This window comes from Erpetoichthys calabaricus, chromosome 12 (genome assembly GCF_900747795.2).
Source record: "Erpetoichthys calabaricus chromosome 12, fErpCal1.3, whole genome shotgun sequence".
Taxonomy (NCBI): Eukaryota; Metazoa; Chordata; class Cladistia; order Polypteriformes; family Polypteridae; genus Erpetoichthys; species Erpetoichthys calabaricus.
The window spans coordinates 133,247,262-133,260,741 of NC_041405.2; the positions used below are offsets into that span (position 1 = coordinate 133,247,262).

General features: G+C 45.3%; 1 protein-coding gene across 1 annotated transcript in view; it reads left to right on the forward strand.

Annotated features, from left to right (window-relative positions):
* tmem221 (transmembrane protein 221) overlaps positions 1 to 13,480 on the forward strand; it is a 17,462-nt gene continuing 3,982 nt past the window's right edge. The window contains exon 1 of the mRNA XM_051934674.1: positions 1 to 405. Within this exon, the coding sequence (XP_051790634.1) occupies positions 119 to 405 (287 nt within the window). The 5' untranslated portion in view covers positions 1 to 118. The remainder of the gene's footprint in view (positions 406 to 13,480) is intronic.

Genomic DNA, 13,480 nt, shown 5'->3' on the forward strand with positions numbered 1-13,480 from the left:
TTCATACCCTCTAACAAATGGAAGCGCAGCCATCTCCGACACTTGAACACAAAAGGACGGATTATCAGGGGGAGAGAGTCAGTCTTGGGGGCCACCAGAGCTTAGTGTTTTTCATACCATGGCTTGGGGTCAAGGCCGACGTTCCGTAACTGCCCTTCTTCTCTTAGGGATTCTCTCGGCCGTAATGACCGTCCTATCTGCCCTTCTGCTGTTCCAGTTGAAGGCCGAGCCTGGATCGGGTACGCTTCAGTCCGTCATAGGAGCAGATGTGAACACCGTCCTGAAGCCTGTGGCCGCGGTCCTAACGGCGTTGTCCTTGACTCTCCACCTCAGCTCGGCCGCCCTCTGCCTGCTGCACGGTTACCTGGTCTCTGATTTATGTGGAGGGGAAGAAGAAGCCAACAGGTGAGGAGGTTACAACGGGGAGGATGCAAGTATGCTGTGGGTGAGGAAAGTGGGAGGGGCGCAGGTGGCTGCAGGTAAAGAAGATGCATTAGGCATGGGAACGTACCAGCGTCTCGCGCAGTCGCAGAACTTCTAGTCTATAAATATTGGCGAAGACCCGCATTTGTACAATTCTTATCCATTATTTTTTCCTAACAATAAAAATGAGCACCTTAGAAAATCCTTCCTACTGTAGATAACAGCTCGGGCAGGTCTACTTTATGTGACTTATTTTGAAACAGTGACTTAGGCATAGCAGCGATTGTATAAGAACACCAGTGACAAAGACGGCTCAGAACTGACACTCAGCAGTAGCTAAACACGGACTTACACCATCGTGCACGCGGATTCGACTTCCCGGTTCAAACGCACAACCCAATCGGAGCCCCTGGCATGGGACAAATCTGCTTATTAAGCTTTCTGGTCACGTCTGGTCTCTGGGGCCGCCCCTCATTCCCACAGTGGAGTTTCCCAGAGAGATCCTTTTCATTCCGCGGTGAACAATGCCGGGAGCGAGCCTGGGCGGCGCCTTGTCAAGTGATCGGCACTTCTATAGTTACCTTCGCTTTCGCCCCATTCCGCAGGCAATCAATGCCCCCCATTAGAGTCCCCCGCACAGTTAATATGTACATGAATCCATACATAAAAACATGCTTAGGTCGTCCAGCATCCATCTCTGCAAAAACTGAAAGACAAAAAAACACAATCTGTAGGATTAACACTTGCGCTACCAACACGCCTGCGCAAGCATCGACCTGTAAAATCTTAGAATTTTACGCGCGACGTTAAGCCTGATAAATCTTCTGCATTATTCCAGTTTTTCTTTTGATACAGGGCTGTTGGTACTCGTGTGTTATAACCCCGCCACAGGCACAGGCAAAAGAAAAACTTCATCACTTGCTACATTCGTTAATTTACAAAACAAAAATAAGAATACGTAAAATTTGATTTCCAATTACTTTTAAAACATCACTTCTGTCGCGAAGTTTCTAATGTCGTTAATTATAACATCGAAAGGTTTATCGCCGTTAGAGGCTCTACGCATGCGTGAATGGAGAAACGCTATCTGGGCTGAGTGGTGGGGTTATAACACACGAGTACCGCTCTGTTTTCATACTTTAGGACAGCTGACAGACCCTAAACTAAACCAAACTTTGCTTTATATAGTGTTATCAACTATGGAGAAATATTTAAGTTACATTTGCTTGCTTAGCAGCCGCTTTTACACAAAACCACTTACAAAAGAGGTCAACATAATCGAGTTAACATCAATCTGGGGGGTCTGTTTAGGAACAACCATTACAGGACAGGTTACAGAACTGATTACCACAAGTGAAAAGTTCAGAGCAAAACACAAAACAGTTGTAGTTTCAGATTCTAACAGTTAATATCATTTAGATAGAAATTCACCAAATATTAAATACTTGAAATACTTCTTAAACACAATCAGGAGAGTCAGAACTTTGAATGGAGGTGGGCAGCTCATTTCACCAGTTAGGAGCTAAAGCAAGAGGAGTGAGACTTGATGCCATGCAGAGGTGGCATCACCAGGCGCCATTCATCAACAGACCCGAGTGGTCAAGATGGTGCATAGCACCTCACAAGTGTCTCCATTGACTAGGCTATAGGTAACATCAAGGATGTGAACTTAATTCATGTTGATACCGGGAGCTAAAACAAAATTGATGTACCTGCCTTGGCTAGTTGAACAAACACCATTTGTTCCACTGCATTTTACATTTACATACTTATCCGACACCTTCATCTAAAGCAACTTACAACATTTTGAGATACAATTGGTTCCATTTCTTTTGTTTTTCCAATTGGAGCACAGGCAGGTGAAGTGACTTCCTCAGGGTCACACAGTGTCAGTGGTGGGATCTGAACCCACAACCTCAAGGTTTGAGGTCCAAAGCCTTAACCACTACACCACACACTGCCTGCCTTTGGAATCAGCGGCTTGGTGACACATGCTGGTACTCCTGACGTGACAAGACCAAAGCCTGGACCAGGGGTTGTGCTGCATACTTTGTCAGACATGGTCTGATCTTGCAGATGCTGCATTGAGTGAATCTGCAAGACCACTGTAGCATAGTCAGTAATGGTCATGCATACTGTATGTCGATCACATTTAGCCATACTTGAGCTATGTCCACACTACTGTTTTCATTTAAAAATGGAGCTTTTAATTGAAAATTATCTGCATACTAGGGGTGAAGCCAGAAATTGCCAGGAAAGAACATGGGTGATCAATCAATAAGATATTTTCCCTCTTGATTCTTTGTGTTGCTTGGTTTATTGACCATCAAACTAAAGTCCTCGTCCCTTTACAAGATTAGGTTTCAGAGTAGCTTGGTCGCTGCTTCATCCAAACATATCTTTAACAAAAGTATCTCCATTCACAGTAAAATGGCCGAAAATGTATATTAGGTATACATTCACCTACACTGGGCAGGTGTGCATCAATGAAAAAAGTCCTTGAAGGGATGATAACCCCACCAGCCATGGGATTTATCAAAAAAAAAAAAGGCAGTCTTTGCCCTTTATGCATGCATGCAATATTCAAACTCTACAAAACACAATTCACACTGAACATAATCTCATCCACATTCACCCTGCCCTGTTTGCCGCAGCAGCGAGAGAGAGATGAAATGCAAAGGCCAGCCACGGACAGAATGGCAGATCACCACAGCACTTGCTCCCTCATTAATTTGCCAGTCAATATAACAGCGAGGGTTTGAGTTCTGCAAGTGCTAGAAAAGTGGGACAAACTGGGGACCAATTGTTGAGGCACAGCTTCGTCATGCCAGCCTGATTTTTCTGCATGCAAAGCGATTTCATGCACTTGTACGATTTGTTTAAACATTCCTCCTCTGCACTTGGACAAGAGAAAAACTCCTGAGTTCTCAGACTTTCTCCTGAGAGTGGAGAGGATGGAGGGTCATCCGGAAAAAAACAGCCCAAAAAATGAAAAACTTTGAGAGTGGAGAGGACAGAGGATCATGCAGTGGGACGAGACAGAGGGTCATGTAGTGAAGAAGAGACAAGGCTGGGTAGGTGTGTGTGCGTTTGTTTTCTTATTTACCATTATGATGATTATTATTATTATTATTACTACTACTACTATAATTTATCTATTTATTTTTTAATGTACCCTATCCAATTCTGCCTCCTTGGGCAAGATCAGTAGGTAACTTTGCATCTATCCACTGTTTGGTGGTTGCCTGTCTATAGACTACTTACGAGAGAAGAATCGACACACGTGCAATGTCCACCTCAGATCTGGTCATTTGTCAGATGAAACATATAGAGTTGACCTGTCATGTCTATAAACACTCCTGTATACTGTTTGGTGGTTGCCTGTCCATAGACTACTTTCTCCAATTGATGGAAGCATCAAGACATTGGCAACATCCACCTCACATCTGGCAATGTGTCAGAGGTGACATAATACAGTTCACATGTATAGAGTCTGTCTCTACACACTCAGCATATCTATGATGAATAAAAAATTTGGACGGTGTGTTCCCTCGCCCAGACGCGGGTCACCGGGGCCCTCCTCTGGAGCCAGGCCTGGAGGTGGGGCTCGATGCGAGCGCCTGGTGGCCGGGCTTGTACCCATGGGGCTCGGCCGGGCACAGCCCAAAGAGGCAACGTGGGTCCCCCTTCCCATGGGCTCACCACCTATGGGAGGGGCCAAGGAGGTCGGGTGCAGTGTGAGTTGGGTGGTGGCCGAAGGCGGGAACCTTGGCGGTCCGATCCTCGGCTACAGAAGCTGGCTCTTGGGACATGGAATATCACCTCTCTGAAGGGGAAGGAGCCTGAGCTAGTGCGCGAGGTCGAGAAGTTCTAGATATAGTCGGGCTCACCTCGACGCACAGCTTGGACTCTGGAACCAATCTCCTTGAGAGGGGCTGGACTCTCTACCACTCTGGAGTTGCCCCCGGTGAGAGGCGCCAAGCGGGTGTGGGCATACTTATTGCCCCCCGACTTGGAGCCTGTACATTGGGGTTTACCCCAGTGGATGAGAGGGTAGCCTCCCTCCGCCTTTGGGTGGGGGGACAGGTCCTAACTGTTGTTTGCGCGTATGCACCGAACAGCAGTTTGGAGTACCCACCCTTTTTGGAGTCGCTGGAAGGGGTGCTAGAGGCATACCTTCTGGGGACTCCCTCGTACTGCTGGGAGACTTCAATGCTCACGTGGACAATGACAGTGAGACCTGGAAGGGCGTGATTGGGAGGAATGGCCCCCCCGATCTGAACCCGAGTGGTGTTTTGTTATTGGACTACTGTGCTCGTCACAGATTGTCCATAATGAACACCATGTTCAAGCATAGGGGTGTTCATATGTGCACCTGGCACCAGGACACCCTAGGCCTCAGTTCGATGATCGACCTTGTGGTCGTGTCATCGGACTTGCGGCCACATGTCTTGGACACTCGGGTGAAGAGAGGGGCGGAGCTGTCAACTGATCACCACCTGGTGGTGATTTGGCTTCAATGGTGGGGGAGGATGCCGGTCAGGCCTGGTAGGTCCAAACGTGTTGTGAGGGGCTGCTGGGAACGTCTGGCAGAGCCCCCTGTCAGAAGTAGCTTCAACTCCCACCTCCGGCAGAACTTCGACCACGTCCCGAGGGAGGTGGGGGACATTGAGTCCGAATGGGCCATGTTCCATGCCTCTATTGTTGAGGCGGCTGACCGGAGCTGTGGCCGTAAGGTGGTCGGTGCCTGTCGTGGCGGCAATCCCCGAACCCGTTGGCGGAAACCTGCGGTGAGGGATGCTGCCAAGCTGAAGAAGGAGTCGTACAGGACCCTTTTGTCCTGTGGGACTCTGGAGGCAGCTAATAGGTACCGGCAGGCCAAGCGGAATGCGGCTTCGGTGATTGCTGAGGCAAAAACTCGGGCCTGGAAGGAGTTTGGGGAGGCCATGGAGAATGACTTTCGAACGGCTTCGAGGAGATTCTGGTCCACCGTCCGGCGTCTCAGGAGGGGGAAGCAGTGCAGTGTCAACACTGTATATGGTGGGGATGGTGCGCTGCTGACCTCGACTCGGGACGTTGTGAGTCGGTGGGGGAAGTACTTCGAAGACCTCCTCAATCACACTTCTCAGCCTCCCTGGAAAAGTCTATTCGGGAGTTCTGGAGAGGAGGGTCCGTCGGATAGTCGAACCTTGGATTCAGGAGGAGCAGTGTGGTTTTCGTCCTGGTCGCGGAACAGTGGACCTGCTCTACACCCTTAGCAGGGTCCTGAAGGGTGCATGGGAGTTCGCCCAACCAGTCTACATGTGTTTTGTGGACTTGGAAAAGGCGTTCGACCATGTCCCTTGGGGAATCCTGTGGGGAATGCTCCGGGAGTATGGGGTACCGGACCCCCTGATAAGGGTTGTTTGGCCCCTGTACAACCAGTGTCAGAGCTTGGTCCGCATTGCCGGCAGTAAGTCGAGCCCGTTTCCAGTGAGAGTTGGACTCCGTCAGAGCTGCCCTTTGTCACCGATTCTGTTCATAACTTTTATGGACAGAATTTCTAGGTGCAGCCAGGGTGTTGAGGGGTCCGTTTTGGTGGACTCAGGATTGGGTCACTGCTTTTTGCATATGCTGTTGTCCTGTTTGCTTCATCAGGCCATGATCTTCAGCTCTCTCTGGATCGGTTCGCAGCCGAGTGTGAAGCGGCTGGGATGGGAATCAGCAGCTCCAAATCCGAGACTATGGTCCTCAGCCAGAAAAGGGTGGAGTGCCCTCTCAGGGTTGGAAGCGAGATCCTGCCCCAAGTGGAGGAGTTCAAGTATCTTGGGGTCTTGTTCACGAGTGAGGGAAGAATGGAGTGTGAGATCGACAGGCGGATCGGTGCGGTGTCCGCAGTGATGCGGGCTCTGCATCGGTCGTTCGTGGTGAAAAAAGAGCGGAGCCGTAAGGCAAAGCTCTCAATTTACCAGTCGATCTATGTTCCTACCCTCGCCTATGGTCATGAGCAATGGGTAGTGACCGAAAGAACGAGATCGCGAATACAAGTGGCTGAAATGAGTTTCCTCCGTAGGGTGTCTGGGCTTTCCCTTAAAGATAGGGTGAGAAGCTCAGTCATCCGGGAGGGGCTCAGAGTAGAGCCGCTGCTCCTCCGCATCGAGAGTAGTCAGATGAGGTGGCTCGGGCATCTGGTCAGGATGCCTCCAGGACGCCTCCCTGGTGAGGTGTTACGGGCACGTCCAACCGGGAGGAGGCCCCGGGGAAGACCCAGGACACGCTGGAGAGACTATGTCTCTCGGCTGGCCTGGGAACGCCTTGGGATTCTCCCGGAAGAGCTAGAAGAAGTGGCCGGGGAGAGGGAATTCTGGGCATCTCTGCTCAAGCTGCTGCCCCCGCGACCCGACCTCGGATAAGCGGAAGAGGATGGATGGAGATGTGTGTAAAAAAACTTTTTAAAAGAGAGATTTTTTCAAGTCCCACCCTCCTCTCAAACATTTTCAAACAAGACGATGGTCCTCTCATCTCTCATTCGTGTGAATGCTTTTGACAGACAGTTCCTGTGCTCTCAGCTCTTACACATTTTAACGTTTTCCTCACTTAGTTCCTAATAAAAGAAGACTTCCATCCATTCATTAGCCAACCCACTATATCCTAACTACAGGGTCACGGGGGTCTGCTGGAGCCAATCTCAGCCAACACAGGGCGCAGCCGACCGCAGGGGCACACACACACCCACACATTAGGGACAATTTAGAATCACCAATGCACCTAACCTGCATGTCTTTGGACTGTGAGAGGAAACCAGAGTTCCCCACGCAGACACAGGGAGAACATGCAAAGTCCACGCAGGGAGGACCCGGGAAGCAAACTTGGGTCTCCTAACTGCGAGGCAGCAGCGCTACCCACTGCGCCACCATGCCGCCCTAAAAGAAGACATGTCCAAATTTTATTGAAGAATTTCATCACAAAGGTTTATCAACAGAAATCCAGCAATTCTAACAGAGAAATGATGATGTCAAACGAATTAACACCAAAAATGTTGATCGGTTACACAGCAAATTAGTTAAATGCGTATCAATAGACTATACTGAAACAGTTGGTGGTGATCATATGGAAGATGAAAAGAACAACTTACAATATTCCGAAGAATATCTACAAGCGTTAACACGCCCGGTCTTACAACACACGAATTACTGTAGAAAGAAGGATGTATCAAAGAAAGGTAACGTAGTACATCATTCACAGATAACATTAGACAACAAAGGAGATCTTGATATGCCATTCTTATTAAAACGTTTACAGTTTCCCATTAGAATAGCTTTTGTTATGACAATTAAGAAATCTCAGAGCCAAACATTTGAAAAAGTCATTTTATTTACTAGAGAGAAAGAAACAAAACTCAATCATGGGAAGTTATACGTTGAGTTGATGCATATGTAACAATTCCCATGAAAATAACAATCTGTTTAAATTGTACACCCACATCCCCTTACGCGAGCGACAGAACCGCAAAAAGGCTAGCGTGTAGTACAGGCCTGGGGGTTGGCGAGTGAAGTGAGCAGGTTGAAAAGCCTCCTAGTATATATATATTGTGGGAAGCAGCCCGGATAAAGACAGACAGACATCGTATTTAAGTCCCAACACACGTTTATTTACAAGTCAATAAATATGCACAAACCCAGTGCTGCAGCACCAATCACCCCCAAAGTCCAGGCCTCTTTCCACACTGCCTTTCCTTCAGGCCGCCTCCTTCTCTCTCCTTCCAGACCTCGTCCTCTTCCACCCGACTCCAGCCTTGAATGAAGGGAGGCGGCCCCTTTTATAGGTCCCCGGATGTGCTCCAGGTGTGTCCCAGCAATCTTCCACCGACACGCCCCAGTGTGGCGGAAGTGCCAGCTGCATCCCCGGAAGCACTCCGGGTGTCCCTGCTCCTCTTCCCCCTAGCACTTCCTGGTGTGGCGGAAGTGCTGAGGTCCAGGGCTGCCAAGGCATCTGGGCGCCCCCTCGTGGTTACCACGGGCCCCTATAGGGTCGAGCTTCCCAGCTCTGCACCCATAGCCCCCTCGTGGTCTGGAGGAGGCGTGAGCCCTCCTCCAGTCCTCTTGGGCGTCCCGGCTGGATACCACCCCCAGCTGCGTGCCACAATATTTATATATATATATATATATATATATATATATAAAAAAAGCAGGTTTAATTCTGTTTTTAATTAGTCTCTTCATTAAACACACCTTTGTTTTTTAACATTTGAACATTTAAGGTTTGTGCTGCTGATCAAGAAATGAACAGGGAGTATAAAAAATGTATTTCCAAAGAAAATGGTATAAAGACAGACATTTTTTAAACAGTTATGTGCACTAAGCGTTTTGAAATTTTGCATTTAATACCCATTTTTAACTTAACTATTAATAAACATAGCATTCTCCAACTTACTCAACTCAGGGTCAAAGGGGTCCAAAACCTGTCCAGGCTGCACTACACAAGTCAGCATGAGCCCTGTGGATGAAATGCCAGATCATCGTAGGGTCAGGGTGCTCTCTCACAAATATCTAATCTCACTCACACCATGCTAGCTTAGAGCCTCCAATGACCCAAACACATATGTATATCATCATCAGCAGCAGCAGTTTTGACATGAGGTATCTGGAAAGGTTGCCGGTTCAAATCCCATTACTGCCAGAAGGGATCCCTCTGGGATTAACAAGGTATATCTAATCAAAAACTTAGGTGGGGCCACACAAACCTGAGAGAGAGACACCACAATGGGTTGTTTAAGGAGACTTCCAGCGGTAACGTCCAGGTTGGCCCTATGCTGCCGGGTCAGTCCGGGAAGCCTCTTGAACCTGGATGGTTGATAGTCATGACCGGGATGAGTCAATGAATGAGGACACAACACGAAACAAGGGGTTGGTGCAAAAAGCACTTTTATTAAAAAACAAACCGTCAAAAATCAAAACTGTGTTAGAAAGTTCAGTGCTCAAATGTCTTCAATAAATAAACACAAAAGTGAAATCAATGGGTTAAAATCCAGTCTTAAAACAAGAAAAGAAAAACAGGAACAACACAGCCATGGGGTCCTTAATGTGCAGTCATATGAGACCAACACAACTCCATCATCGTCTCCACAGCTCTCTCGTTGATCATGCTCAGCTGGCAGAGATGCTAACAGCTGCAGTCTTCACCATCCAACCCCGAACTTAGCTGCCTCACACACTACCCTCCAGACCGCTCAGAGTTGGTTGTCATCCTGTCTTTGTTCATGCTCCTGCAATTGTACTTCAGATCCCTGAGGAAGACTCCGCTGTGCTTGCACCCACTCCACACAAATAATCAGTGGGGTGAGCCAGCCCCTGTAACCCAAATCCATTGCTCCTTCATGGGGCCCTTAAACACGCTGCCTTTCCTCTGCTAGCTAACTGGCCTGTCTTCTCTCCACCCGATGCTCTCTCCCCACCCCCCCAACGTTTTTCTCTTTAAAGCAAGGGCGAGGCACAGCTGCAGAAATCACAGCTCCAGCATTAATGAGGGTCACAGGCAATCCTGCACATGTGCACAAAGTGCAGGCCCTCCCCTCCCACATCTCGTGCTGAAGCTGCTCAGACCACACTACCACGTCCCACCCGAAGAAGCGAATGATGACTTGCTTATTTATTACTTGCCAACCAGCCACAGACCTCACTTTACCACACCGGCTATAAAAGCAGCCCACTCAGAAAGAGTGTGTATGAGGAAGAGTTGATCGAATACTTACAGAGCAGCACTTGGGAGACATGCTCCTCTGCTGAAATCCACTAGCTTGGGTGTGTGGTCAACAGCAAATTTTGGGAAGATCCTTGTTTGGATAAGCACACAGAGTTGGGGAAAATGAGTGCAGATGGTGGTGCTTCTTACTGTAAGGAGGGAGGTGGAGAGGAGGGTGTGAATATACAGGCAGGGAAGGTGTCAGAAAAAAAACATCATTGGAGCAGCATGGAAATGGAGTGGTGGCAGCGGCACTGGAGTGCTATGAATGAGAGATACAACTGCCAGTAAAGCTTGTGTGAGGGAACAAGGTAAACATATTGCTTTTGACAATGTATTAAGCTGTCAGTTCCATAAAATGCCAGCCAAATGACACCATAAAAAAATATCGTAAAGAGCAAATCTGTGAATATTCTGTCATATAAAAGGAAAGAATTAGACAATGGATATAAAAAAAAGCAAAATGTTCAAAACCAAATGATATTTGTGAATTTAATTTTTTTTTGTTCATCGGGCAAAGGGATAAATCATATTGCACATAAGCAATCAATGTGATTTATGACAATGATGAAAACTGGTCCAAAATAGTGAGATGTGCAGTGTCACACCACCTTTAAATTAGATCACCCAAAAAAGTGACCAATAGGTCTTTCAAAAGGGCTCAGCAGTCAAGAATCAAGGGGGAATGGAGATGTCAAGACTGCACATGTGCACACCAGAGCAAAAGTAGGAAGAGAATACTGCAGGGTCCAGGGGTCTATACAAGATAGCTGGAAACAGGCTGACAGCACCAGGCACAAAGAAAATATTACTTATTCCAAAATTAAATCTCTTTCTAGGTAAGAAGTTGCATTGAAACATCATGGAAAATATTAAAAACTGATTATGCTGACCACATGAATTTTCATATAAACATAACAATACATTAAAATACTGAGGAGAGTATACTAATTATTTAATGTTTGTACACCATTTGCCACACTTGTCCTTAATGCAAAGGCGCCACAGGTCTTTGGAATGTGAAAGATAAAATAGACAAATTGTCAATTAACCTAAAAAAAATATATTGTAACTTGGGTGTAGAAGGAAAACAAAAAACACACACACACACACACACACACGAAAAGCCTATAAAGTTTACACTGAGATCAATCAGGTGTTTGGCTCAAAGTCAGGACACTGAATCTCTGAAGCATCAGCACACAGAAATTAAAATAATCCTTCCTTGTTAGATACCTAGGAAAACCAAGCTGATATTATAGAAGAGCAGCAACTCTTTCTGCGCCGGCCTGCTATGGTATCTGTGCACTCTGTGATCATTTTTAGAGAGTTGGGGTTCCTTTAATTAGAGAAGACTTTGCTTTAAATTTTCACTGTGTTCATCTACCTTGTTCTTTTTCATACTGCTGAGATTAATAATAATAATAATACATTTTATTTATATAGCACTGTTCCTATGCTCAAAGCCCTTCACAGAAATTCAAAATGAACAACAGGGCAGATCCAGCATTGGAAACAAATAATACCTGCATAAAACACTACATAAGGATAAATAAAGGAATCACAAAGCTTTAAATTTTAAATAAGAGACAATAACCCAGAATAAAAATACAAAATATTACAAACACCCTGAACAAATAATTTGTTATACAAATACGAATAATCCTGAGCACCTGCACAAAAAGGGCAAATTTAAAGGCGGCTCAGAATGTTAGGGTAAGTTAAATGCCTTCCTGATCAAATGAGCTTTGGGTTGTTTTTATTTTTCTCTTTTTAAAAAGATTGACTCAAGTAAGCTGTTCTCATTAATATAGGGAGGTTTTGCCATAGTCTGGGCGCTGTACAGCTGAAGGCTACGTCTCCCATAGAGTGCAGGCTAGTTTGGGGTACAAGAAGATTGTCAGAACACATGGACTTTAGCTGGTGAACAGGAGTGTAATGACGGAGGAGGTTATTGACATAGTGTGGTGCAAAGTCATTTAAAGCTGTTATGTGTTCACTGTTGCTGGTCCATGCAAGGGCTCTTGCAGCAGAATTTTGAACCAACTGGAGATGTGACAAAAGATTAGAAGGGAATTTGCCAGTAGGGAGTTACGATAAATCATTGTGGGATGTTACAAAAGCGGGGACAAGTTTCTCAGCATCTGAAAAAGATAAATATGAATGAGCACAGGATATGTTACAAAGGTGAAGTAATAAAGATGTTTATGTGGGTGGAACAAGAGAGGGGGGATTCAAAACACGTGAAATCCTTTTATCCTTCCTTATACAGTACATTTTATTTTTACAATCAGTTTTCAATCTAAATCAGCTTTCTGCGTTGTACGTATATCTTTGCGATGCTGGTAGTAAGATTCAGATTTGGTACTTTCCTCTCTTTAAGCTGGGATTCACTTATAAATGAAGTCAAATACACTTCCAAAAACTCCAACTATAAGAGTTTACTAAACATTAGAACTGTTCACAGAATTGACACGACCCTTCTGAAACTCAGTTTAAGAGATACGAGAGACATTCAAAAAGTTTCCACTTTTATATTTTATTTGGAAACGATTAAGGCTGGAGAAGTAATTGGGCATTAAATAGTTGGTATGGCACTGGGAAAATTACATCACAAATGAAGGTGACTATGTAGAAAAGTGATGTCATTTGTTTTTGAAAATATTAATAGTTTAAAAAAAAAAACAAAAAAAAGAGTGGACATTTTTTGAACGTCCCTCGTAATTAAATTAGTGCATTGAGGCCCTTGACCCAATTTGTAAATAGGGGTTCCCTTAAAGTTCATTTTTCTTATATTCTAGCCCTACCCTCCACATCTTTGTGGTCCTTATTTCCACCTCCTCCTTTTGTTTGCTTTAGATGTTATTATTCCCTGCTTAGCACAGGTTTTTTCAGCTTCTACAGTTTATCAAACTTTTTTTCATCTATTAACAAGAAGTCAATTTCCATAAGCTGTAGAACTGCTAAAATCCTCCAGACATCTCACTAAAAAAAACAAAAAAAAAACAATTGAAACAAATGTCCAATAACATATCTGGAGGAATTAATTTGATAATCTAATTCTTAAAACTTTTGCTTGTTTGATTTTTTTTTCCTCCACTGTATCAACCCTTTAAAAAAAGTTGCACATATTAAGAACCATTTATGTTGAATTAATCAGCATGTGTACAGCATAGTGGCTTCAGTATAGTACTCAAACTTCCTTTCCCGTTCTATTGCTTTGTCCCCTTGGCCATCTTGAAATATATGTGATGTCTTTCACCTCTCCCTTTTATCTTTTTTAAAATTAAAAAAAATATATATTTACAAAAAAATATATAAATCCCTCAGATGATCA